The 27,329-nt window shown below is 40.6% G+C and overlaps 3 protein-coding genes across 5 annotated transcripts; 2 read left to right on the top strand and 1 right to left on the bottom strand.

Moving 5' to 3' along the window:
- Window positions 1–17: 17 nt before the first annotated feature.
- On the bottom strand, window positions 18–22,407 carry hpn (hepsin). Of its 3 annotated transcripts, none has more exons than XM_085366227.1 (13): window positions 21,464–22,005; window positions 13,467–19,673; window positions 11,261–11,368; window positions 11,039–11,080; window positions 10,706–10,835; window positions 10,500–10,619; window positions 10,270–10,310; window positions 9,818–9,983; window positions 9,316–9,506; window positions 8,368–8,463; window positions 7,967–8,109; window positions 7,619–7,783; window positions 18–1,825 (listed from the first exon to the last, which is right to left on the bottom strand). In XM_085366227.1, the coding sequence occupies exons 3-13, from the start codon at window positions 11,298–11,300 to the stop codon at window positions 1,781–1,783; spliced, it is 1,179 nt and encodes a 392-aa protein (XP_085222353.1). In that variant the 5' UTR covers window positions 11,301–11,368; window positions 13,467–19,673; window positions 21,464–22,005; the 3' UTR covers window positions 18–1,780. The 3 variants fall into 3 exon arrangements, with proteins under 3 accessions (XP_085222353.1, XP_085222352.1, XP_085222351.1); XM_085366226.1 differs by lacking the exon at window positions 21,464–22,005 and adding an exon at window positions 22,187–22,407 and having other exon boundaries at window positions 19–1,825; window positions 19,531–19,673; XM_085366225.1 differs by having other exon boundaries at window positions 19–1,825; window positions 19,531–19,673.
- On the top strand, window positions 3,563–5,221 carry LOC146622471 (uncharacterized protein C14orf93-like). The gene is made up of 7 exons (XM_085366229.1): window positions 3,563–3,757; window positions 3,952–4,013; window positions 4,113–4,210; window positions 4,292–4,410; window positions 4,541–4,858; window positions 4,965–5,023; window positions 5,113–5,221. The coding sequence occupies exons 1-7, from the start codon at window positions 3,674–3,676 to the stop codon at window positions 5,219–5,221; spliced, it is 849 nt and encodes a 282-aa protein (XP_085222355.1). The 5' UTR covers window positions 3,563–3,673.
- Window positions 22,130–27,329, top strand: LOC146622469 (protein amalgam-like). Its single transcript, XM_085366228.1, has 9 exons — window positions 22,130–22,369; window positions 22,474–22,616; window positions 22,849–22,931; window positions 23,030–23,235; window positions 24,859–25,119; window positions 25,536–25,847; window positions 26,008–26,107; window positions 26,900–26,963; window positions 27,311–27,329. Exons 1-8 carry the CDS (start codon window positions 22,315–22,317, stop codon window positions 26,958–26,960), a joined length of 1,221 nt encoding a protein of 406 aa, XP_085222354.1. The 5' UTR covers window positions 22,130–22,314; the 3' UTR covers window positions 26,961–26,963; window positions 27,311–27,329.

Here is a 27,329-nt window from a genome sequence, read left to right as displayed (position 1 = left end):
GATTAATATATTATAAACAGATATGAGTCACAATTTTAGCTGACAGGGAGGAGGAGATTGGCGCTTTAGGAATTTCTTCAAGAATAATATTTTACTATTTACAGACAGGACAAAGTGTGACTTTCTCAAGAAACATCACAAACGAATCCAGGTCTCGATATTCTTCCTGTGGGTGCAGGGGTGTACGCTGTGCAGTGGCAGAGTACTCGTGTTATTTCTGTTAAGTCTGGGTTACTGTAAAACTGCTCTGTACTGTTATTTTATTTAGCTGAATTTATTTATTTAGCTCGAATGAATGAACAATGAATATTGTTACAAGATGCCTGCGGCCAATTAAAGCTTTATTTCAATGCAACACTCAATGCAACAATTACATTTTACAATATTTATAGTATGCACATGATAAATCCTGTAAGTGTAAAACAATTTTATTCCACATGGTGGTCCGAAATAGTAACTATTAGACTGAACAGACTTGATTGAACTGCAGTACTTCCTGCTTGGCAAAATCTGTTTACAAGTCAATCTTACCACTGACGCCTACATCATAAAAAGATGTTGATGTTCTTGATGTAGAATATCGAATCATTTATTTGGGTCATGTATAAATTCAATTTTCAGCAGCCACTCTAATAAGTAAGAACAAAACCAAGATATACAGTAATGTGTGTGCGTATATGTGTGTAGGAGGAATAAAACCAGTTAATGTGATGGGACACCTTTAGCATTTGAAAGTTGAAAGTCACAAGTAGAAGTATAAAAGTCTGCAACGTACATATTTAATAAGAACATGATTATAGTCGGTATTGCACTGTTGGCTCTTCAGATCAGCAAGTCTTTTAGACATGTGTAAAATGTCACAAATAAACATCTACATAAACAAGACACTGACTAATATTTACAAGGCAACAACAAAAAACTGATTGATTTTAACTGTAATCTGTATGATTTATTATTATTTTTATTATAAAAAAGTAAAGCTACTGCATATAAAAAGATATGGCGTGTATCACACACGTACAGGTTGAACTGTAAATGACTGTTATGAGTTTTAAGTTTAAAAAACAGAAACTCCAGGATTTCTCTACATGTTAATTAGCACTAATCTCTAGTTTTCTGTTAAGACCAAAGTACTTTAAGTATTTAGTACTAATTGATGATGCAGGGTGCACTCACTGTGGCTTGCTGAGTAGAAGGCTGCAGGAAGACCAACACTGAAGAAAGTGACTTGTGTGGGGCGAACAAATAAAATCTCCACATAAAGAAGAATTTCATAAAATGAGGCTTGAAATTACATCATGAATTCTTCAAACAGACCTTATAAGTACGCAATTAACTGATGTTGTATTTATAGGTTTACTTCTGGTAACTTTTTTTTTTCCACAGAAATGCAAAGAAAATGGTGTCAGAAAAATAATGTAGTTTACAAACTGTAGTGAATCAGTAAGCTCATCACTTGAGATCCTCATGTCTGGGCTCTGTCTGTGTATCCCTGCAAAGACATAAGCCTCTGTTAACATTTGATAATATGTACGGTATGAAGGTGTGACTGTGTCACACCTTCATGTGTGTCCAGACTTTTCACTCTACAGTAAAGGCTCAGAGAGTTGTTAAAATCCTCAGAAAAATGCTTCAGTGAGAATGGAAGGCTTGACGAGAGGGGAACATCACAGCCTTGTTTCCCCCTGTCGTAGCACCTATGTAGTCACAGTATCACTTATGGGGACTGTCCATTTTGTCATCCAAGAGTGGAAAAAGCAGAAACATGAAAGCAGGAATCTCATGTCCGTGCCATTTTATGAACACCAGGTGAGTTTTGATAGTTCTGAGGAAAAACAAAAGCAGAATTGAACATGTTATAACAGGATGAAATTCTTAATTGTATCATTCTATTCATCTTAAAACATCAATATTCAGCAACCCATCCAAAACATTAACTTCAGGTCTTCTCATCAATTTCATGGGCACAGGTATATAACCAAGCACTAAGACATGCAGACTGCTTCGACAAACATTTGTGACAAAATGAGTCGCTCTCAGGTCTCAATGTAACACTAAATATTCCACAGTTAACTGTTAGTGGTATTATAACAAAGTATCCCTGACTGGGAAACAACTGCAACTCGGTTCGGTGAAGGGGGGATTATGGTGTTGGGTTGTTTTTCAGGAATTGGGCTCAGCCCCTTAGTTCCAGTGAAAGGAAACCTTAAACATAAAGAGACATTTTATAATGGACTGCATTTATATAGTGCTTTTCTAGGCACCCAAAGCGCTTTACATTCCACTATTCATTCACACACACTGGTGCAGGCAAACTACAGTTGTAGCCACAGCTGCCCTGGGACAGACTGACAGAAGCACATCGTGCCAACACCAGTACGGTAAAGTGTCTTGCCCAAGGACACAACGATCAGGACAGAGAGAGCTGGGGGATTGAACCAGCAACCTTCCGGTTACAGATGAGCTTCCCAACCCCCTGAACCACGGTCGCCCCGTGGCATTTTAGACAATTTTATGCTCCCAACATTGTGGAAACAGTTTGAGGATGATCCCTTCCTGTTTCAACATGACTATACACAAAGCAAGGTCCATAAAGACATGGATGAACGAGTTAAATGTGGAAGGCTGACCTCCACAACGTCCTGACCTTAATCTTACAAAACACCTCTGGCATGAATTGCTGCAGAGACTGCGAGCCAGGCCTTCTCATCCAACATCAGTGTCTGACCTCACAAATTGTGCAGGCTCATCAGGCCAGGCAGTGTTTTTCCAGTCTTCTGATGTCAAGTTTTGACGAGCCTGTGTAGTCTAATTTTTCCATTCTTTGCTGGCAGGAGTGACACCATCACTCCTGTGGCTGGTGTGCATTCAGAGATCTGCATACCTCTGTTGTAACAGGCCGTTGCCTTCCTATCAGTTTCTCCATTCTGATGTTTTCTTGAACTTCAGCAGGTTATGTTGCCCAACATATGTAAACACCACCATTGTGTTTCTGTTATTATTAGAAGATAATAAAATTCAAGTAATACAGTAAAACGCTAATAAGAACATCACCACATGAAAGTGGGGGTTTTGAAGTAAGCAGCACAGTGAATTGCAGCAGAGGTGCAGGTAGAGATCAGGAATTTGTAGGCAGCACATAAAATCAGGAACTGCTGGGAATCTATGTTGAACTTGAATTTCAGCTAGTTTTGCATGTCAGAGAAGCCTGGCACCACCCAGGTAAGGTGGAGGCTTTCACACGCAAATGAAAATGCTGTAAGTTATAAAAATGCAAATGAGGTTGGGGGCGGGGGGCGCCACACCGGCCGGGAGTACCTGTGACCTTAGCCTCGCATATAATTGGATGAGGTTTCCATGTGACCAGGATCTTGCAGGTGATTGGAGGAACCTCGCGAAGAGCGTCTCTTATTACCATATGAGCATGTTATTCTCCGCTTGGTGAGAAGTTGTCAGGCTGGGTAGATTTAGGACACCGTGTGTTGGCGGCTTGGATTTTCCGTGCAATGCCGGGAACTCCCCGCACAGACCGGGGCTGGCTGCTCCGGACAGCAGAGACCACAAACTGCTCACTGCTGTGAGAGGGCTGTCTCGTCAGCTGGCTCGGTTTGCTGCTGATGTGAATGACCAACTAACAGCGGTAAACGCAAAGCTGCACTCCATAGACGAGAGGATGACCGCTTTAGAAGAAGTAGTGAACTCCCGCGCTTGTGTGGAGGAGAAGAGGAAAAGACGGGCGCACAATCCCAAGATTGCGGTATGTATGTGTGCATGTATGCGGCGTGTGCGTTAAGGAGGCAGAGGAGAGCCGCACAAACACCCCGAGCAGGAGAGGCAGAGAGAAGCCACCGCTAACTGCTAAGCTCTAAACGACTAGCACATCTGACGAGCTGGGAACAGCTGGATGAGAGAGTTTGTTCATAAAGTCAATTATGGTGTTTTATTTTGTAGGAGGCGGTGCGTCGTTTTCATAACGCCAAGGGAAATCGCAAGCGCTATAATCCCGAAGAAGGGTGAGATATTATGTCGTGTAAGTTGTACAGGCTGTATAATACATATATACATATATATCGCAATGTGATCGCTGACGTGTAAACATCTGGATTTCGCAGACTGAGCTCGCCTCACAATGAGGCAGTCACGTCTCATTTGGTCCAAGCTCTGGCTGAAAGTCCGGATTTGCACAACCTGGCTAGAGATGCCATTCTATGTAAGCACTGTTTGTGCTTTACTCTTTTACTGTAGCTTTGTCTGTTTCCAGGTTTGTGACATGCTCTCTTAATGGTTCCAGCTGCCTGTAAAACATACTATGAGACCATACGCAGGAATTTCCGCTACAGCCAGCCGGACCTTGCAGCCCAGGCTGAAGCAATGAAGACTGCAGCCCGCAGCCGTCAGAGAAGGAAAAGGGTAAAGTTATCTGATGTGATTTAAACTCACTGACAGTACTGTTGCACTGTTTTTCAGTCACATTAGTGCACAAACTGTCACCACACAGAGGTTGCACATCCACAACTGTATGTACTGCTTCTGCTTACAGCTGCTGGAAGCCAGGCAGGGAGTCCTCAGTGCAGATGAACTGGACTTCTGGAGGGGTGTAACAATTGATATGATGTCCGAGGAGGAGGATGGTGCTGTTGAAGGGGTGGCTGGGTGGATTGTTAGGCCTCCTTCCTTTCGAAGCAAAGAACTCACCGATCTGTGTGCGACTCTTCAGGCTAGATTGGAAGCTAATCCAAAATACACATCTACACATCACAGACGTCTGCATATTGGACCGGATTCAGACAGAAATCCTCCAAACGCATACAATCCAGATGCAGCAAAGAAACATTTCAAAGAGCATCTTATCCCCCAGGTTGGGTGATGGTTTTATTAACAACTGCATAGCACTCAAGCTTCCTTATAAGAATATAGATGAAAAAGATTATAATCCAGTTTGTGTCTTGGTGTGTTTTTTATAGAGAGCTATGAATCATCACAACTTTGAGAACGACTGCACTAGTTACAAAACTGAAGAACTGTAAGTTTAAAAACAAAAGCATGAGACACATTTTTCTGTTTAAATACCTGCTGTATGTTTTATGATGTATTTGCTTTGTGTTTTGACAGACTGAGCTCGCCCGATGACACAGACTTGCCTCCTTTGGACGACGCTCTAGCTGAAAGTCCAGAACATCACCGCGTGGATAATGAGATCCTCCGTGTGACTGTGGCCTAATGAAATGAATTAAATCTCTGACTGAATGTCACCTCAAGTCAATCTCCACACTACCACTGACCTGTATACATGGGGGGGGGGGACTAGAACGGCAGAGCTGAAATTAAAAGGAAATGCTCTTTTGAACTGGTCCTGAGCCTCTCTATCACAGTATGACATGAAGCCGATGTACAACAGTCCATTCTTTCCTTTTAGTGTCTCAATTTTTCCTCTCAGGAGATCATCAAGCCTCTGAGATACAGCAGTTGTTTTATTTTTTTATCACACAATTATCCATCCATTTTCTTAATCATTGTCACAGTTGACATAGGATGACAAGCAAATCCATTACAAAGCTGCAGGAAATCACTCTCTTATCCAAACCTGCTGCCAGTTTGAAATTAACCCGACAAATATATTGTTGGGTTCTGGAAAATCGTGAAGAAGAAGCAACCAGCAGGATTTAACCAAGAACTTTGTGGCAATGTTCAGGCATCAACATGGTTCAATGGTGGTCACATCCTAGAGACCGCTCTGAGGACTGCTGTCTACATGTTGTAGCTGATTATGGTCATACATGACTGGCCTGTGGACTACTCTTGTTAGTGCTGTTATTGGTCGTTGCCAGCAGCAGAGAAGAGCAAAGTTAAAACACAGAAAGAGCAGAAGTGAAATAGTGTCCATTGTGTCTGTTCTTTTCATGCTTTATGTTTTTGATATGTCTCTCGCGCTTCTCTCGTTTGTGGTGAACACCACTGTTCCAGCCCACTTTTCAACCAGTTAATGTTCAACCACATTGAGGGTCCATGGAGGACGGCACATATTCATGTTTGCAATAGTTGCATACCCCTTTCCCTAGTCAAATACCTAAAAGCAATACCATAAAACAGGTTTTTAACTGCTGTGCCACTGTGTCACTCCATGAAACACTTTGTGAGATAAAGTGAGTGTTGTTTTAAGTTTTATGCTTGCCTATTTATTCAAGCTGACTTTGCTCTTTATTGTGTTTTTGCGCGTGTGTGTTTGTGTGTGTATGAGATCATGTTGATGGTGCTATAAAAATCTACTTTATTATTACTAACTGATCCAGTAGTTTCAGCTGTATTTGCATATTTGCACTTTCTGCTCACAGGAAACATAAATATATAGTCTTGGGTGTAACTGCAGATTTACAGGCCTGAGGATGTCAGAAGTAAACCCACCAGTTCGTAGGTCTGGGAACATTATTGCCAAAAGTACTTGCTTGTCTGCCTTCATATGCACAATAGCTTGAGGGACATCCCATTCTTAAGCCATAGGGTTTAATATGATGTTGGCCCACCCTTTGCAACTCTTCTGGGAAAGCTTTCCACAACGTCTAGGAGCGTGTTTATGGGAATTTTTGGCTATTCTTCCAGAAACACATTTGTGAGGTCAGACACTGATGTTGGACGAGAAGGCCTGGCTCACAGTCTCCGCTCTAATTCATCCCAGAGGTGTTCTGTCGGGTTGAGGTCAGGACTCTGTGCAGGCCAGTCAAGTTCTTCCACACTAAACTCGCTCATCCATGTCTTTATGGACCTCACTTTGTGCACTGGTGCAGATTCATATTGGAACAGGAAGGGGCCATCCCCAACTGTTCCCAGAAAGCTGGGAGCATGAAATTGTCCAAAATGTCTCGGTATGCTGAAGCATTAAGGTTTCCTTTCATTGGAACTAAGAAATTGAGCCCAATTCCTGAAAAACAACCCAATGCCATAATCTTCTTTCCCCCAAAGAGAGTTGCTGTTGTTTCCCAATCACTTCCATATTGTTACAATATCACTAACAGCTGACTGTGGAATATTTAATAGAGAGGAAATTTCACAGGTGGAACCCTATCACAATAAAACACTGGAATTCACTGAGCTCCTGAGAGCGACTCATTCTTTCACAAATGTTTGTAGAAGTCTGCATGCCTCGGGGCTTGGTTTACACACCTGTGGCCATAAAAGTAGAATCATTGACACCTGAAGTCAATGATTTCTATCAATGCAATATAGTGCAACTGCAATACAAATATAAATCAGGAATGTGTAGTCCAGAGGCTTCTGACAAGTCTCTTTTGACACAGACTTGTGATTATGAAGGTGTTTACCTAAGCCTGTATAACAGTGGATCAGTATTTATGACAAATCACAAGTGATATTTCTTGGTGGCTTCTTCCAGTGACAGAATGTGAGCGAATGTAGTCACTCCTTTTCAGATGCTAATTAGATGTGTTCAGACTTCCAACCCCATCCCCTGCAAGTGATTCATTCTTGCACAAGTGAACATCACATGTTGCAAACAATTAAGATCGAAAGTGCTGGGACTGAAGGAGATTTGGCTGAGTGGATGGGGCTGCACAGACAGTTTTTATGCAGTGTCCGATGAAATGAAAAATGGCAGGACTCTTACCCTCATGGCTGAGGATATCCAGGGCAGAAATCGGGACACTCTTGTGTAGACACCAGGTTTCTTGGACATGGCACAGCCAGTTCCCCAGCTCACTACTCCTAGCAGACGATATCGAGTGGTCTTGGACAAGCAGTCTTCAGCCACAAAGGGTCCACCACTATCTCCCTAAAACAACAGACACACACTCACATTTTAACTACCCATGGGAAAATATAAGAGAAAATCACATGCATGACACTGATATAACATCAAACCAGTACGCATGCCAATTTATATTCATGCCAGTAAAAGAAGGACTTATCAGACTAAACAAAAGTAGACAGAAATGCTGCATGAGCACAATCTGACCTGACAGGCATCAGTGCCTCCTTTCTCATAGCCAGCACAGAACATACTAGTAGTGATCTGGTTGTCGTAGTAGTCAGGAGCATTGCAGACGGCGTCACTGATGATGGGGACATTGGCTTCCTGTAGAACATCTGCTAGATGGCCTATAGTTTAGAATGATCAAAATTTAAATATGAGCAACTGTGTTTTTACCTGAATATAAACAGTCACGTATGAATAGTTGTTATCGTCACGCTACTGAAACCTTTCCCATTATATTTATGTTATTGTTATTTAGTGCACCGCAGTATTCATGCAAAATATGATAAGTTTAAATACAAAAACAACGACTGAATGCAAGAAGACGACGTTCTATAGAAATATTACCAAATTTATCAATAACTAATGTAACGTATACTCACCATAGTACCCTACATTTCCCCAGCCTGTCACTGTTCCCATCTGTCCATCTATCAGCCTTTGGCCATATGCAGGTAGGCAAACAGGCTGGATGTATTCTACACACAGAGACAAACATGAAACACAAACAAATATTTATTAACAAAACAAATGCATACATTTAATGAAAATAGCAGGCAGTTGATTTTGTCACATTTCATTAACTCATGTCACCCCCTGAAGAAAGCCAGCCATTCCTACCTTCCCTCTTACTTGATTCCCCCAAACCCCTCAGCTGTTCCCCTTTCATTCATGCTTGCTTGTTGACATCACCCAAAGTGTTTCCATCTTTTCTTTTCTTTTTTTGCAGTTCTAAATGTTGAACACTAGATGTCAGACATGATGTACTGGAATAACACTTGTAGTAGATGACAGCACAGAGATGTAACAGTATCTGACGCACTTCATCTCCTATCTGCAGTCTTTCTCAATTAGAGTAATTGAAGTAATTAGTTCAGTGCCTATAAGGTATCGTCACATTAGATTTTTAAAAACCTGTGATTAATTATTTCATATTTCAGAATTTTGAGTGAGTTGTTTGATACTTTTTCCAGTATTTTATTCAGTATAAATACTGTTTATGCTCTGATATTTATTTTCTCCCCCCCTAAAATCTTGTAACTAATTGATTGTAGTAATTCTAGTCTATCACATTACCAAGATGTGTGTGTGTGTGTGTGTATATATATATATATATATATATATATATATATATATATATATATATATGTTTTTAAAATATGTAAAATATTCTGCACACAGTGCTTGTTTAAGTTTTAGTGTCACCCTAAAGCATCAGGAACAACCAACAGTTGCAATTTTTTTTATCCTGAAACAATTATGTTGGATCAAATTTAGGAGGTAAGTTACTGAAACCAGGCAGATTTTGATGATGTGCAAATGCGTCCTACCATTGAAAGTGAGAGGCTGAGTGAGGGCCAGGACAGCGATGTCTCTGCTGTTGTCGTCAATGTTAGCATCTACAAAGGGCAGGTAGCTGCTGTGGTAAACAATGGTCTTAACCTCTGCTACGTTGGCATTGACAGGTTTATTGTAGATGGAGCCCAACAGCACACGCCAGCGATTAACAAAGCGATACCGCCTAGCATTAGAAAAGCAAAAATAGGAGAGCTGTGATGTGTTTTTTATGCACACAAACATCTAAATTTACATGCAAACACTACGTTAAACAAAACAGCAGGCAGAGCAGTCTGATGATTGTCCCTATGTGGCGAGGGCAAAATACACACACAGCTATGTTGAAAATGAACTTTTCATAGAAGTAAAATTACAGTTTCATTCAAACTGTCTGTACAAATTTATTAAACTTTCATGTATGCCTGGGATTTTCCAAAAAGCTACAATAATCCATCAAGCTGTTGTTTCTGTGTTAAATCTATCTGTTTCACTTACTCTGGGAAGCAATGAGCTGCAGAAACAATCCAGCGGTCTGAGATAATGGATCCTCCACACTGATGAACACCATCGTACTGCAAACTGACTTGCCAAGGCCAGCTGCCGTGCCTGGCGTCCACACCACCCACTATACGGTCTGCCGCAAAACTACGTCTGCCGCAGTCTGGTTTAAGATAGTAACAGTGAGGAAAAAGACCAGTTACTTTTTAAACTCTAGTTGAAAGACTGATATATTATGGACAAGAAATCAATGAGAATAGCTCCATTTAAAAAAGTAAACAAAGCAGACAATAGCTTAATAAATACATGTGAGATTAGTAGAAAGAAGACAAGAACAGACCGTGTCTGGGAGCTCTACACACCGGGGTGAAAACAGTGTTGGTGTTGGGTGTCGGTGTATAAAGTGGGCCAGTGTGTCAGACAGAATGAGTGGAGATCTGCGATCTTACCTTGGCACAACAGTGTGAGAACTTCCCGGCTTTCACAGTCACTGAAACAAAGACGGACAGAGTTAGTAACAACCTGACACAGAAAACATCCAAAAACTGAAGCCAGTGTTCGGCTGTCCTCTATGTTAACAGAGAAGACGAGTGAAAGAAGAGACAGGAAGAGCAACAGAGAGGACAGTGTAGTAGAAGGGCAGACCGCTGACAGACAGCCACTCAGGTGTATGCGTTACCATGGATACAATGAGTCTTTGATTTTCTTGCCATAGCTGAGCTCTTCCTGTCTGACGCAGAAGAAGTCTCCAGCATCGCCGCTGGCCTCTGACACGGCTGTGACTGAGTAATTCACCACGCTGAAACAAGCACGCGCACACATTAGTCCCGAGGATGACAGTGTGTCACACTGAAACAACGAGATACAACTGTGAAATTACCACACCTGACAAATCCCACTTCTTCACAGCTGATGCTAGCTAGCAGTTCATCAACTGGGGAGGAACACACCTGACGCCACCTCCTGTGAGTGGAGTCGAAGACTCTGAGATGCTGGTCAGGTGAATTTACCTGAACTGTGGGGAGTTGTAAGAGCAACTTTTAAAACTACTGGTCCAATAGCACATACTCCTGTAATGTAGTATATATATATATATATATATATGTGTGTGTGTGTGGGGGGGGGGGGGGTGGTGGAGGGGGTTCTGACGGTATCACTAATTAAAGAATGAAGAAAAAAGAAAGAAAGACATACATTCAAAGCTATCAGTAGACTCACCATCATACTGTTCTATGTCTTCCTCCATTGTGCAATATGTAACTACAAAGTTTAATAAAAACAGCACATCAGTCTGTTACAGCAAACAATGAAAGCATTTGCATCATCAGACAGAGCACAGAGCACAGAATATCAACTGCTTGAAATATCAACAATAACAGATTATGTTCGTCAACACTTTTGAACCAAATGTGTGTAGGTGTGCAAGAACTGCAGTCTGACCTACGGCCCAAACGGCTGCTCCAATGGCTCCCAAGGTCATCAGCGTTACACACACTCCAATTACCCGACAGGGGGTCAGTACACAGGTCAGAGAGATGCCCCTGCTCCCTGCACACACACATTTGAGGACACACAAACAAGCATACATAAAATAGCAGAGGATAATATAAAAGCATCTTTGCACAGCAACACACTGACAAGCACAAAAGCTCGCATGCTAACATGCTTGTGCAGCACTCCAGCTTTTAACGTTACATAACACACCAACAAATACACTTTGCTGAAAAGGTGATGAAATCTAAAAGAGTAAATAGTGAGCTATACTAGCTGCGTAGCTGCTGTGTAGTTCATGTTTTTACTTTCCAGCTGCCCTTCAAACCCTCACAGAGATGGCTCAAGCCCCAGTGAGAGCAGACATACAGCACATTCCCTGGCACAAACTGAAAAGTACAAGTGACACTTACTGATCAATAGTCTAAAGTCTAGGATTTCTCCACCAAGCAAGAACAAACTCTTCAACTATGATATAGTGCCAAAGCTGTCCTGAGTGCACGTACTGTCTGTTTGTGTTGCACCTGCACTGGGGTGTCGCTCTCAGTGTTTCCCCTCCTGTCTGCTTTTCTCTGCTGTGAGAACAGCTTGTCAACTTGACCTTGAGTAATTACTCATTTTTCATTGCACACATGTGATGGACTGAAAACCTAACAGTATTACAGCATTTTAGTATGCCAGTCTCAAGTTCCTGGTATTGTGTCGGGTTGCTCACTGTCATGATCTACAACCATTTGGTCTGCAGTTTGTTGTAACAGTTTCATAAGTCCTGTTCTTGCTTTGACAAGTTTGTTAAACTTCACTCAAATAATAATAAAGAAACTCGTTACGATAACTGTCAGTCTGCCATGCAATCCCTTATAGTGAATTATATGTCTCCCCGTGTCTCTTCCCACTACCAACCATTTACACAAACCCACTGTCGTTACAATCTTCATCAAGGTTATAACTACAGCACATCTAAAATCAGATGACTTGCAGCTTCAAATCTTTACTACTGTACTTCCACTTCTCCTCCTCCTTCATGTCCTTGGCATCCACAGTGATACAAGTATAAATAAAATACCCAACCACACTGACTATATCAACTTATATTTCACTTATGATATACTTAAGCACACCAGCATTAGTATAGTTATTAACTGGCCATGATGAAACTTATGGAAATACTAAACTGTAATATGTCAAGTGGCTACTTGAGTACACAAGTGCTTCACAATTTGACAAGTCATTTACTGTACTGTAGCATCTTTACCCTATAGTGTAAAGAACCTTAAAATGTACTCCTGAATTTAATAATAAGAACACCGCATTCTAGCCTCAGCTATGTGAACAAGTGTTTAAAAGTATTGCTGGTCATTTCACGTTCAAGTCGTTTAATAAAGACAGGAATACAGAGATCTAAGCTCGTTTTAGATCATGGGGACAGATGCAAAGATACCTACATCTTGTGGTCAGAAGTTTACAAACACTCATCATGGGCATTGTGATTTGAGGCTTTCCATTAATTTCCTTGATCACTGTACGTATGCTGTACAGTCAGTGGAATGACTGTACAGCATACGTCTTTAAAGTATCTAAAAAACAAGAATTTGAACGATTTCTTTTGGATTTTCTCAAATCCACACAGCATCAGGAGCTGAATATGTACACTAATATTAGTTAAGTTTGAGGTCAGGGCTTTGAAAAAGCCATTTCAGAAGCTTAACATTACTATACTTTGTACATTCCTAAAACTTTTGATGTGTGCCTGGATCCTTGTGCTGTTGGACTATTCAGCTGTGTCATAGGTTCAACCATCTAGCTAATAATTTGAGGTGAAGAACCTGGAGGCAGTCCATCTTCGTTCTTTCATCACTTTGTCCAATGTATCAGTACCACTGGCAGCAGAACAGCAATGATGCTACCACCACCATACTTGACAGCTCATACATTTTTCTTAGGTTTGAAAACCTCACATTTTCACCCTCAAACATATTTATTGCCATTTTAGCCAAATAGTTCAATCTTTGTCTCGTCTGATCATAACATGTTTGTCCAGAAAGCATTTGGCTACAAGTTTCGAGCTTGAAGATGTCAATTTTAGAAAAGGAACTTCCTTCTTGCTCAGCACCGACTGACAAAGTGATGACATATCAGAATAACTTGTACTTACATGCAATTGCTTAAACTGAAGATCCTGTACTCCGCAGTAGTTGAGAAATGGCCCATTACGTGTCTGGAATGAACTTCCAGATCTTAATCCTATTGAAAATCTGTGTTCTGTGTTTAAAGGCCAGTTCAATGTCAGGAAACCAACCAACTCTTCTGCTGTGAAGAGTGGTCACATGTCCAGCCAGAATTATGCCAAAGCTTGTTTATGATTGTAAAAAGCATCTGGTCAAGGTGCACGCTGCTAATAGACATTTAATCAATATTAGTGGGAGTCTGTGTAACTCCAAAATAAATACAAACTTGTGCACTCAATTATTGTTTTTTAAGTCATTAAAGATGCATGCTGTACAATCGTTCCACTTTTAAAAGAGAACAGTTCATAACAAAGCCCAGAAATTACCATGACATTCCCTAAACATGATAACCATTTCAAGATGTCTGAGTAATGAGTGCACTTTCAACAATATGTCTCATTTTTCTGCATATTTTTAGTCTTTACATGTCACCCTGGCTCCTTTGCTTGACTACCTTACTTTGATGTAGTATGGCAGATGATGGATAAACCTAATGATACTTCAGAACACTAGTTTGGATAAATTAACAGTTTAGACAATCTGTCTTATGATGTGACTCATTCTTAATAACAGTGAACAGTATGAAAATTATGCCTGTGTCCTCTGCAATTTTTAAACTGCAAATCCATCAAAGGACCCTTTGGTGGGCGGTTCTGACCTCCAGAGTTCATGCCTGACATCTGTGGCTCAGACACATTGAGTTGGCCTACACATGTCACTGAAACAAACATGATCAGGTCATTTTAAAGGGTTCTTAAATGGTTTTCTTATTAGATCTACTCCCCATCAGCCCTCCTGCCCCACAGGTACTGACTTTATGTGGATTTTTCTGTCCAGTATGTGATCAGCAGAAGTGTAACAGCAAAATTTTAAAAAATCTTAAAAATTGCATTAAACTGCATTAAAAAGAAAATATAGTGAGACTGTTCAATTCCACAGTTGCTGAATTTTTATGTTGTTATCAAGAAACGTGATAGTTGTGTAGACTTGCTGATCCAGGGACCTTAACCTTCTACTCTGCTAACTCCTCACACTGCACAACATAACCTCTCCCTGACAGTGGCGGTCCTAGCCTGTTTGGCGCCCTGGGCGAACACTCCCTTGTCCATCTTCCATTGGTTTTAATTTTGCACTCCAGTATGAACACCCATCCCCCAACTCGAGGATCACCACAACATAACCTAATAGACCTACACCTTAGTTCACAGATATGCTTTGTCTAGGGTTTATTTCTTGGATTTCGCACAACCCGGGATTCAAATCATGAATACATAATAATACATTATGGGCTTGGATTTACAACATTATGAATGAAATGTGCTCTATTTGGAAAGAGCTTTTGACCCTTTCGAAGGGTTGTGTGTAAGACTTTAAATCTTCAAACTGTAAATTATAAATTTTAAATTGTCATTGATCCCTTTCCTAATGTATATGTTTATTTTCTTACTCTTCTTATATTTATTGTTTGTTTACTTGCACTGCTGTAACTGGAGCCTCGTCGTCTCGTGTCTCTATATACTGGACTGTAAGTAGCGGAGACGACAGTATAGTTTACTTTGACTTCAGCAGCGAGCAGGTGCACCGAGGGCTCTCGCGCTCACTTTTCGTGTATAGAATTTCGAAAAAACATCGGTGCAAATTATAAGTCTGTATCATGATGTCTGGTGTTTTCGTGTTTGTTGTTTTGTTTTTATTTTGTTTTATTTTGCGAGTTGGTTATTAGACGCCGCTCCAGCCAGCCAGCCAGAGAATCCCCCGCCGCCCCGCCCTCTCCTCCCTGTGCCGCAAGCAGCAGGCGCACCTCGCAAACGGAGGGCGCCCTTACTCCCAGCAAATGGGCGATAGAAAACCGATCGGTGCCTATGCCATTCCCAATATGCGCTGGCATGACGTCGAGGCAGCATGAGTACGAGCAATTTTATTTATTTTTTGGTCGATGCCCGTGATGCCGTCCCCCACCATGATGCCACCCCGGGCAACCGCCCGTGTCGCCGGTATCAAAAACCGATACTGCTCCCTGACTAACTCTACCTGTACACAGATGCTTGAAAACTCCCTACGTCTTTCTTGCCTCCTCCCTCTCTTCTCTTTGTACCTTTTTCCTTCTCCTCCTCCCATTCCATACCTGTCCTCTCCTCCACCTCTCCTGTCCTCAGGCTTCCCATCCAGCTAAACAATGGTGTTATTGTTCTTTGAAACTGTGAGTAACAGCTGTGACCCAAAGGTCAGAAGGAGATGGTGAAGATAGAAACAGAGGTATAGAGATGTATGATTAAGCTTAACGACCCATGTTTGCTCTTTCACATTTTCTTTCCACCATACCTCAGCTCTAACAAAAACATGCCAAAAAGCTATTTTTGGCTGTTCTCTTTTCACAAAGAAATGTTGTTGGTTTTTACATTAGATGTCCTTCTTGGCACAACCCCACAGGGATTTCTGGATAGAGCCACTACACTACTGCTGCTTTAATACACTGCAGCCCTGAACATTGATAGACATCCAACAGAGACGTGAGACCAAAAAATGTCTAACTCAGTCAGGTCAGACATTAAAGGAGGTATACCCCTCCATCTTCCTATTACAAACTCCATGTGATGGCCAGCTGAGCCCACTCAAGAGACAAGAGTAACTGTCTAGAGAATTCACACTAGTGGGCATAGTGTTTCCTGCCACCTGCACACTCCAGCCATCAACACCCACACATAAATCTAATGTGTTTGAAGAAATGACAAAGCATCATATAGACTTGTTGTTTAGCTACATGTAATCATATTCTACATGTGAATAAAGGTCACTTTCTAACTGTTTCTCTCTCCAGTATACCCAGTTTACATGTGAAACATCTCTAGACTGGTGCCACTCACCCTTCTTGTTCCTCATATTGGCCGTTCCTTCTTTTTTCCAGCTATACTTCCCCACATGCCATTTTCCTAATCACAAAGCAGGTCAGAACAAGCTCTCCATTGTATCTACCTCTACCTGAGACCCACTTTTCTCTTGTGTGTGTGGGTATACATGTCAATGTGTGTATTATGAGGCAGGGCTTTCTGAAATCGCTGTGGTCTTATAGTCGATGATTGGATTAAAATAGTTAATGTTCCTATAAAGCACTGAGTGTAGTCCATATGAATGATATTAGGAATATATGCTACCCTGAAAGAACGCACTAGCAAATCCTGTTCATTTATCTTGACAGCTAACCCAAACATAAAAGCTACTAACAAAAGTTTTTACAAGATACAAAGTCTGAGCCCTGAGCTCTTGCTAACAACAAGCTTAGTCAACAAAAACATTTTAGTTAGTGTGTATTAGCAACATCACTGTTTTGGTGTAATTTTACCATGAATTCCAAATTTAGAGCTGCTACGAAGTGTGTCTGGATAGATTGTTGCCATGGTTTGTTGTCTTTATGGCAAATAAGGGTAAGAATGAATCATAATATAGTACATGACCAATCCACAGAGACGTGCAGATCATCCACAAACTCTTTTATAGTTTCCAATGTCTGTTCTCAATCATGAGTCACATGTTAGTCATTCTGTGGGATGTTAGACGTTATACTTTTAACATCGCATGTAGCATCTGACTGCTGGTTAAAAAGCAACAGCTATGCACCAGATGACAGGTTAAGCCTCCCTAAACCAAGTTAAAAAACACAAAAACACCACACCACATGACTACTGTCATGTTACCACAGTGCATTTTATGATACGCTATACTGCCAAAAGTATTCACTCATCTGCCTTCACATGCACATGAATTTAAGAGACATCCCATTCTTAATCAATAATGAAGAATTTAATTGAATATGTCAGCCCACCCTTTGCAGCTATAACAGCTTCAGCTTGTCTCAGAAGGCTTTCCACAAGGTTTATAAGTGTATTTATTGGACCATTCTTCCAGAAATACATTTCTGAGGTGAGACACTGATGTTGGACGAGACGGTCTGGCTCACAGTCTCTGCTCTAATCCCAAAGGTGTTCTGTCGGGTTGAGGTCAGGACTCTGTGCAGGCCAGTCAAGTTCTTCCACACTAAACTCGCTCATCCATGTCTTTATGGACCTTGCTTACAGAAAAAAATCTGATAATTAATTTCTTTATTTTGCTGTGAACCTATTGTAAAAAAAAAATGTGGGTGGGACTTTTATCAGTAGGAAAAACTATAAAAACCTATTTAAACTACAGTTAAAGTAAAAATATCTGCCCTCCGTCACATTTTTAAAAGCTGTTCAGTGGGCCGGATCGCAGTCTGTCCAGTTTCAGCCCCCCTGCCTTATGTTTCACACCCCTGTGCTATGCTAATGTTTATTAGGTCTGCTGACCCTCTCCATTCCTTACTGCATTGTCAGCATCTAATGTATCATCCTTTATCCTCTAAGCAGTGACATTTGGACATGGGGAAACCAGGAAGATCAGATATTTATGTAACTGGTTCATCAAAACAGGTCTGATCTTGCTTCAACAAACACATCCCCTGCAATATAAATAGGAAAAAGGTTTAAGGGGTTCGCAAAACGAACAGAGGAATGTCCATCATCAAGTAAGCCTAGGTGTGGTACAGTAGGAGTGGGATAATAACAGTACAGGAGCAGAAAGAGACCTCACACACAGCTAAAGTTACAACACGAGCTATGAGTCATACATGTAGCGGCCATTATCACACAAGACTAAAATTAAACACGAACACAGGAAATATTAATCTAATAAGACAGACACACTATCCTATGAGAAGAGTGTGCTTACACGCATGTGCATATTTCCTTTTCTTTACTTATTCACACTTACGTGGTATATAATCATGTAGAGGTTGAGACAAACACAGATTGCCTCTGAAAGCTGATGACGTACCACCTAATCTTAGCTCAGACAAAAACAAAATTAGCCACAACATATGTGACACACCTAAGATGAAGTGTGTTTTCCATATAATTACACACATTAAAGACGCAGCCTGTGTTTGGGTGGACGCCTTTTCTGTGAGGCATTAGTGGTTCGCAAACCCATGCTGAAACACAGAAAGTAAATTACAGCAAAGCCTTGCCGAAGGAGAAGAACCGAGGAAGATGTGGAAATCATTTTAAGGAAAACTTCATTTCCTGGGAGACTATCGGCTTCAATGCTGGAAAGCTGTGCCTCGTGTAAGGTAAGGAAAGCAACTTATAAGTAGCACATTTAAAAGAGATAAAAACAGTGTTAAAGTACTGTTTTAGGATTAAAATGATAAGAGCTCTTGAAAGGTCACATATTTATGTAGACATCACAAACAGAATGTCACAGTTCATACTGACACAAGTGCCTTTCAGCAATAACATGGCAAATAATCTTATCTTTCCTTCCATAAATTACAGTCAAGTCATTTGCAGCTGTAAAACTTGCGTATAAAACTCTGCCACATCACATTTTAGCTAATACCAAAAGACAGGAGGACATGTGGAGTCTCTGGTTTCTTTTTAATGTTGGTTTTCCCTGATGCTGTTGGAATAAAACAAGAGAACTAAGGTTATAGTAAGTAGTTAGTTTACGATTGCCAAGGGATGATGTTGTTATTGCAGTTAGTATATTGTGTTACAGTTTACCGTGCTAGTGTGCAAAGGACTTTGACATATCAGATTTCTACTTGGGTTGGGTGCTTATTCTTGTTGTAAGAGAAAAACATCAGCCAGTTCAAGTATATGTTTTTCACCCTAAAAGAACCTCAAAAATAACTCCAGTGACTATCATAGAGACAGCCAGCTTTGCAAAAAGCAGTTAATGGTTAACTGTCATGTGGACTGATGTCTCTTCCCAGACACAGAAAGTAGGCAGCATGGGCTGCAGCATGACCAGCGCAGCATTTCAATCTTCAGATATGTATGCATGTATGTGTGTGTGTGTGTGTGTGTGTGTGTGTGTGTGTGTGTGTGTGTGTGTGTGTGTGTGTGTGTGTGTGTGTGTGTGTGAAAGGCAGGAGATAAGACTGCAAAGACTTGTATATTTCACATGCGCACTCACCCATCTTTCCTTCAGTCACAAATTTTTCAGCATACATTTGTGCACAACAGGAAGCAACAGTCGACAGCGGCAGTTTCTTCCTTTCTCTTCCTCTCCTTGACTCCTTGAGGCAGATGGTCCAAGTCCTTGGTGCTCCCTTTTGTCTGGCAGCATGACATTGATAGGATTGTGTAAAAAAGATAAAAAATCGATAAAGCGGGTAGTATAATATTGTACTATAGTCTATCTTTGGGCAGAAACAATTCACTCAAAACCTGCTTTGATAAATTTTATGATCTCTAAAACATCTGATCTTTATATTTTCAATTAATTCCTGAAACTCTGAGATGTTACAGCAGCTGTTAGTCACTGACTTTGTTTAATTCGGAGGATGTATGTCTATCCTCTATACCCAAGACCCACACCCATCCAGGCTTTCCAACAAGTTCCTGTTACATTGGGCTCGACTATGAATTACACCCTCACTTGCCACTTTATTAGGTACACCTTGCTAGTACCAGATTAAATCCACTTTTGCCTTCACTACTGCCTTAATTTTTCATGTCATAGATTCAACAATTTGTTGGAAACATTTGGTCCATATCCACTCGACAGCATCACACAGTTGCTGCAGACTTGATGGCTGCTAGGAATCTCCTGTTTCATCACATCCCAAAAAGGCACTCTGTTGGATTGAGATCTGGTGACTGTGGAGGCCATCTGAGTACCATGAACTCATTGCAGTGCTCAAGAAACCAGGCTGAGATGATCTGAACTTTGCAACATGGTTCATTATTATAATATTCATTATTAAGATAATCCACATCATTATACCACCACCATCGACCAGAACATATAAAACAAGGCAGCGTGGATCCACGCAACACCAAATTCTGACCCTATCAGCAGAAATCAAGACTCATCAATCCAGATAATGTTTTTTCAGTCTCCTATTATCCAGCTTTAGATTACAACACACAGGATAAGCCTGTGTGAATTGAAATCTCGACTTCCTGTTATTAACCAATCTGCTTCGAGGTTTGACAAGTTTGGAGATTCTCTTCTGCATACCTTCGTTGTAATGTGTGGTTATCTGAGTTGCTGTTTCCTTTCTATCAGTTCAAAGCAGTCTGGTCATTCTCCTCTGACCTCTGACATGAACACGGTATTTTCTCTCACAGAACTGTCACTCACTGGACATTTTCTACTTTTCTGACAATTCCCAGCAAACCCTGGAGATAGTTGAGTTGGAAAAATCCCAGCAGATCGGCAGTTTCTGAAATACTCAAATCAGTCCATCTGGCATCAACAACAATCTACGTTCAAAGTCACTTAAATCCTTCCTCTTCTCTAATCTGATGCTTGGTTTGAACTTCAGCAGGTTGTGTTAACCATGTCTGCCTGCCTAAATGCATCGGTTTGCTGCCAAGGACCTAAAAATGTGGCTAGTGAGTGTAATTACATGTGCGTAATAACAGATAAGTGGATGATGGTCATTTAAAAATTAGTTACAATTTTTGCTGCTTTTGAAAAAGCACAACATACATACAACATACAAATGAGATCGCTGAGATCTGAAGATCTCATTTAAAGTAATGTATCCTGGCTGTATAAAAGTCTATCCCATTGCCATTCTATACATCACAATGTAAAACCTGTGCTGTGACGTTTGAAAAGTGTTTGTTTGTAGGCTAATATTGGCAGTGAGTATTGGAGACTAATTTAAACCGCTGAGTGTCACTGATTAAACAGGTTAAACAGACCCAAGGGCATTTTAAGAAGCTCGCCATATAAACTTTAAATAATTAAAATATCACTGCCAACTTTAGTTTAGACTATTTCAAATAACTTGAGCAAGGTTAACTCCTTAAGGAGAAAACGAAATGAGCGTGACTGCTAATAACCAACAAGGCTTAAAGACACCATTCAAATCGCCTTCCAGACAATGACTCACCTGTCTGTTTTCCTCAGCTACAGGTGGAGCCTTTCGCTTTAAAAAGATGTACAAATCAAAAGAAGGCCCATAAAACCTCTAATAGGAAGAAATTGGATAGCAATTTTAAACGCCAACACGGATAAATCCAAAACTTTCCGAGCTTTTGCCAAGTAAATCCTTCCCCCCCTTTTTTTGCTCTCTCCACAGGTTACTGACCCCAACAAAGAAGACGAAGAAAAAACAGTAAATAGCCGTTTTCTACGACAGCTCTTCCTGTCAACCAAAACCACCAGAGCTCGCTTCTAACTGGAGAGAGAGGAACATTTGGACGAATTAAAACAAACTTTTAGTTTCGTCGCTCTGTGTGTGCGTGTGCTGTGGTCGTCCTGCGAGCGGTCATCTGCGCACAAGAGAGGGGCACGAGTGACGTCAGCACACGTTTCTGAGTGGACAAACCGCGCGCGAGGGCTCTCTCGGGACCCCTACAGACCTGCCGCAGCTCAATGCACCGACATATAAACACAAGCTCACTGAGACAAACACTGTCAGCTGTTATTTTGTATATTATATTGAACTTGTTGACCTCAATCTGAGTCAGCAGATGCATGCAGTATCCACCAGCCGGCACCCTCTCTCTCACACAAACACACACCAAGTTCTCTTTACTGACATGAGAGCCTAGTCACGGTCCTAGTTCCTCGTTGGCAGATAGTATAAAAGGGAATTTGACATTTGACTTACACATACAACTGCACTGAATTACCCAAAGACTAGAAGAGGACGCCTTGTTAGACAGGGTGAGAGTGAAGCCAAAGAAGGTTGGGAGGATCAGAGCACCACAGCTAAACAGACAGCAAAGAAGGCAAAAGATGCATGGAGGCATGGCTCAGAACTGCTGGCTCTTGGTCACACTCTCTCTTAAAGGTAGGTACATATATAAAAGCGCTGCAGCAGTCATGCTGGGATCCGAGCTTCACGCAAAGACAGTGATGGTTAGAATTTAGGGGTTTTTTTTGTTGGTATTACAGGTATTCTTGCTGGTGATTGGTCAGTTCATCTCCCATCTGGTCCCATCTGTGCTGTGATTGGTTCTTCCATAGAAATCCCGTGTTCCTATGACTACCCGCAGACCTCCAATGAAACCAGGGAAGAGGGGTGGCCCTCTGCTCAGGTATTTCAATAAAGAAGGCATTGTTAGCAGTTATACTGTGCATTAAGAGCTAAAAACTGCAGTCAGAATAAAAACAAGTGTCAGTTCTTTGATAAAAACTAGCCAAAATTAGTTTTTATGCTAAGCTTACAGGTGATGTTTTGGGTGTGGTTTGAACAGATACAGTCAAGTTAATCTAGAATTTTCCACTTTACAGTATCCACTGATTTAAAAAGCTCTGTGTATCTGTTAGGGTGGAGGAGGTGAAGGAGGACAAAAGTACATGGTTTTGTCTGAGATGTGGTGCCTTGAAGACAGCCGGTGTATTACGGCAAGGTAACAATGATGTGTTGAAGTCACAGAAACACACACGAGGGTGGAAGTAAAGAGCATAGGTGTCTAAGTCTGTCTGCTTGTCCCTCTGTCTGTGTTAGATACGTGTACCACAGCGATCACATCTTCCCAGATCTATCCTACCAGAACAGGGTGCAGTACCTGGGAGAACCAGGAAGCAAGGTCTGCTCTCTGAGGATTACTGATCTAAGGCAGTCAGACAGCGGGACCTACGTGTTTTACCTCATCACCAACCACTCCACAGAGAAGATGCCAGAGCAGGCCGGCGTACAGCTCCTGGTGGCAGGTGTGAACCTTAAATGAGTAAAAATATCATTCTCATCGTTAACAATGATGGTGTGCAATCAGCAAACGCATCGTCCCCCCATCATTCAAAAGCTTTTATAGATTTGCAAAGTACGCAAGAAAAGATACCTTATTTTATATCTATTTTTATGAGTTTCCTCCTGTTGTCGTGATCATTTTATACCCTGGATGAGTCACATCAGTATGACCTGGCAAACCATTAAAGACAAACCACACATCCCTTCTTATTATTTTCTATGTGCATTGTGGTTTTGTCTGTCTTTCTCTTTCTTTTGCTATGTATTGGTCAACTTCTCTGTAAGTAAGATAAAAAAAAAACTTCTCTGTAAGTTGCTCAACTTCCTTGTCACAGAATATATCTCTGTTTGCTCTGTTTCTTATTTTGTTTTCTTGATGAATGGATCTGAGTGTGATTCCCTGTTGTCAGAAACACAGCGCAGTCAGAGACCAGCATTTACTGTCCAATAACCTAAAGCTAGCAGCGTTTACAGTTTACCTTACTGTGTTTCTTAAATGACTGCTTAGCAAAGCTCGTTGCTTTTTCTAGCACCATTGCAATATTCAGTAACAGTTTCCTTTGTGCAACCCTTTGTCTGACATTTTGTGCTATTTATGAGAAGCTGAAGTGAAACCGACGACTTGTTGGGTTTAAGTAATCTTGATGTAAGACTCTGTTTCATAACCTTTGATGCTTTTGAGGTTGTAGTCAAATTACTCTTAGAGCTAAACATTAAAGACGGGTTAGTATTTGCAGAGCTTGGGAGAAAAAGATATTATAACCTGTTGAGAGGCAATCGAGTTGAGTTTGTCTGTCTTACATAAAGCTGGTGTGAGAAATGACAGCAAATAGCTATATGATTATGTTAAGACACTGTGGAATAATAGTGTTTAGCATTAAATTAAAACACATTCCCTGTGTGTGTGCTTTAATATGAGCCTCTCAGCTCTATGTCTTGGTATAGCTTGTCTGGTTCTGCATGCATATGAGAGCATCAGAGTCCTGTCCTTTAAAACTGGTGGTCTTCTGTGGATCTATAAAGAAATTAAATAGTACATACATACTATCACATGTAATAGTGATATGGCCCAAAAAACAATGGAATAGAAAGCATTCATAGTGGTTTCCTCCTACCTTTAAATAGAAAATAGGCATGTACAAATGGTATATAAATCACTCCACCCATTGGCTTACCAACCACTTTTTTTAGACTCAAATGTGGTATTTTGGTTGTTGCATTGTTGGACGGGTACCTAAAGACTACAGACACCAGGCTGTAAGTGTACTTCCTTCTGCTCTATTTGCGCATTTTTACATGTGCACCTATGGAGGCTGACTCACTTTTAGAGTCAGCCTCCAGTTACCGTTAGAGGAACTGTTTTGTTGTTGTTTTTTTTACTTTGGCTTTGTTTTTCAGCTGCAGAGCTTGTTCCTTGAATACTGTCCTCATTAACAAAAATGAACTAGTTAACTATTAGGATAGTGTTTTAAAAGTTGTTGACTTTTAGCTTTTTGTAATTCATGATTGTTTTTTCCATTTGAATATATGAAATAATAATCTCACCACATATGTGCTTTGTCTGTTTCTGTTTTTTTTCCCTTCAGACTCCCCCAGTGCAGTCACTGCCTTAGCAAATCCATCCAGGGGCATCACAGAGGGTGCAACCTTACGTTTGGCCTGCTGCAGCCCTGCAGAGTCACAGGCCAATGTGACTTGGCACAAGAGCACAAGTAACAGCGTAACACACACTGGACAGGTGTGGAATATTACTGAAGTTAAATCAGATGACTCTGGCAGCTACTACTGTCAGATGCAAACTGGAGCCAAAGTGCATAACTCAACCATACTACCAGTTGATGTGCAGTGTAAGTCAAGCTTTTGTTATAAATGTAAAAATCAGATCAACATTTATATACAAGGTCATTCATCTGTTTATTTATTAAGCTTGTTTTGACACACAGAACTCCAAAGAGCAGAAAGAAAATTTTCAAGCTTAAAATATGTGCTGCTGACGAAGCATTTTAACTCTTTCTAGAGAAATTCTAAAAGTAAGAAACTTCCGCATTAAGCCTGGGTTAACCTTTTGTAACAGGGATACAAGCAGTGCTCTTACAGAGTTTTTATTTCCTCTGTTTCCTCAGTATTATTGTAGGGCTTTTACTTTACAATATAAAGTGCCTTGAAGAACTGTTATTGTGATTTGGTGTTATATAAATAAAACTGATTTGAATTGAATCAAACTCACTTGAAGATTTAACTTATCTCTAATGCCTCCTTCTAGATGCTCCTCGAAACACAACCGTCTCAGTGTCACCTGCTGGACAGCTAGATTACGAGCTCCCCATGACTCTGACCTGCAGCAGTGATGCTAACCCGCCCGTGCACACATACATCTGGTACCAGGGTGCAGCATGTCTCAGTGACGCAGACAAAAGCTTTCATCAAGGCAGACGAACTGTAGCTAAAACCACAGGAAGCAGCCAGACATCCAGCAGTGCCAACATCACCACTGAGGAATCTGGGCAGCACTGCTGTGTGGCACGAAACAGACATGGATCTCAGACTTTCAGTATAACGCCCAGAGCCTCCAGAGGTAGGTGTATGAAGAGGCAGGTCTTAATATAATATTAAGACCTTTCCCTGCCTACAGTGTCAAACATCACATAAAGCCAAACTTTACCACCACAATATCATTATATCCATTTTTTTCAAACATTAAGTGTTACTAATGTGTATTTTGTTGTCAACTGCAGCTGTGATCCCACCCCTCTCTGGAAAAAGAAAAGGGGTGATTGCTGGAGTGTTCATTGGAATCCTTCTGGTTATTGTTGTCATAGCCATCTGTGTCATAAGGTGGGCCTTTGTTTGTTTACAACCAGTAACTTTCATCATAATTCACTTCACAGTCCCTGTAGCTGGGCTCGTGCACAATATGTGTGAAATAATTTCATTAAAATCAAATGAGAGTGGTCATTGCTTAAGTCAGAGTCATTGGTTACTGGCATGGATCATTTAAGCAAATGAGTTATTACTTAAAGGTTAGGTTTAAATATGACCAAAAAGATAAATCAATCAATTATCTTGGGTCATTCTATCTCAAATCAACACGAGATTTCTGCTCGACCATCTCAGATTTGGATAAAAATTTTATGATAGGAAGTTTGAATTTATATAATGAGTCCTGTGAAATTTTAATTCCATATATCAGAGCGTTTCTACATAGTACTGTAACTATAACACTGAACATGATGTAGTTAAATATGTGCACATTTTCATTTTCAAGACTTGGGTCTCTCTTATATAATCATATATTTTTAAAAAATATTGTCTGCTGAGTCATCACCGATGCATAAAAATGTTATGGCCCGAAGTTTGAATATACAGTATATAATGATTGCTGTTAATTTTAATTTCATATATCAAATACCTTTTTAGAAGTCTAGTTGAGTCTAATTAAATCTCTGAGGTAGATTGATTGGTTACTAACTTTGATCATTTAAGGAACCAAAATAGTTAAACAGTAGGTTTAAATATGACTGAAAGGATGAATTAATGAATTTAGTTCATTATATAACATGAAAAGTGACTTTAGATTGCAGTGACAATGTCTTTATTCTTAAAATGTTTTGTTCTTTTTGCTTTCAGGAGACAGAAGTCATCCAGACGTCAGTCATATGTGCTCACTGCAACTGCGTCAGAGCCTTAAAGAGTCAGTGAAATCAGGCTTTATTCTACCTAGAATCTTACCCACAGTGCAGCACATGCACCAACAACAGATCTGTACATTTCTCTAACACACACACACAGAGCAAATATTTTTCTTCAGCTCCTCCTGTGTGGTTACTAACATCACTTTCCCCAAAGTAAGACCACATCACATTAACTTTAAATGATTATTACACTATGGCTGAAGTCTAAGGTGGTAATCAAATTTTGGCACCAGTTCTCACCAGCTGTGAGCGTGTGCAGCTCATGTGATAAACATCAATGTTCATTCAAGCAAGCAGGATGCGACAGATTTCAAAGCACTGACCTGAGCTTTCGTTTCCTTTTCAGAAAGAAGCGAACAATGGAG

The sequence above is a fragment of the Diplotaxodon limnothrissa genome, linkage group LG11 (genome assembly GCF_057381915.1).
Source record: "Diplotaxodon limnothrissa isolate DT_005_m linkage group LG11, D_limnothrissa_male_GT1.1, whole genome shotgun sequence".
Lineage (NCBI taxonomy): Eukaryota > Metazoa > Chordata > Actinopteri > Cichliformes > Cichlidae > Diplotaxodon > Diplotaxodon limnothrissa.
Note: the sequence above shows the minus strand (reverse complement) of the source record. Positions and strands in the feature narration are given on the sequence as shown.

Excerpts from the sequence above, each read along its gene's own strand:
- LOC146622471 (XM_085366229.1), top strand. The coding sequence starts at position 3,674 with ATGACCGCTTTAGAAGAAGTAGTGAACTCCCGCGCTTGTGTGGAGGAG. Across the intron at positions 3,758-3,951 it reads CGCACAATCCCAAGATTGCG|GAGGCGGTGCGTCGTTTTCA; the intron begins GTATGTATGTGT and ends TTTATTTTGTAG. Across the intron at positions 4,859-4,964 it reads AAGAGCATCTTATCCCCCAG|AGAGCTATGAATCATCACAA; the intron begins GTTGGGTGATGG and ends TGTTTTTTATAG.
- hpn (XM_085366226.1), bottom strand. The coding sequence starts at position 19,567 with ATGTATGCTGAAAAATTTGTGACTGAAGGAAAGATGG. Across the intron at positions 11,369-19,530 it reads TGTGACTGAAGGAAAGATGG|GGAGCAGGGGCATCTCTCTG; the intron begins GTGAGTGCGCAT and ends GTGTGTGTGCAG. Across the intron at positions 11,081-11,260 it reads AGCAGCCGTTTGGGCCGTAG|TTACATATTGCACAATGGAG; the intron begins GTCAGACTGCAG and ends TAAACTTTGTAG.
- LOC146622469 (XM_085366228.1), top strand. The coding sequence starts at position 22,315 with ATGCATGGAGGCATGGCTCAGAACTGCTGGCTCTTGGTCACACTCTCT. Across the intron at positions 22,370-22,473 it reads GGTCACACTCTCTCTTAAAG|GTATTCTTGCTGGTGATTGG; the intron begins GTAGGTACATAT and ends TTGGTATTACAG. Across the intron at positions 25,848-26,007 it reads AACGCCCAGAGCCTCCAGAG|CTGTGATCCCACCCCTCTCT; the intron begins GTAGGTGTATGA and ends TGTCAACTGCAG.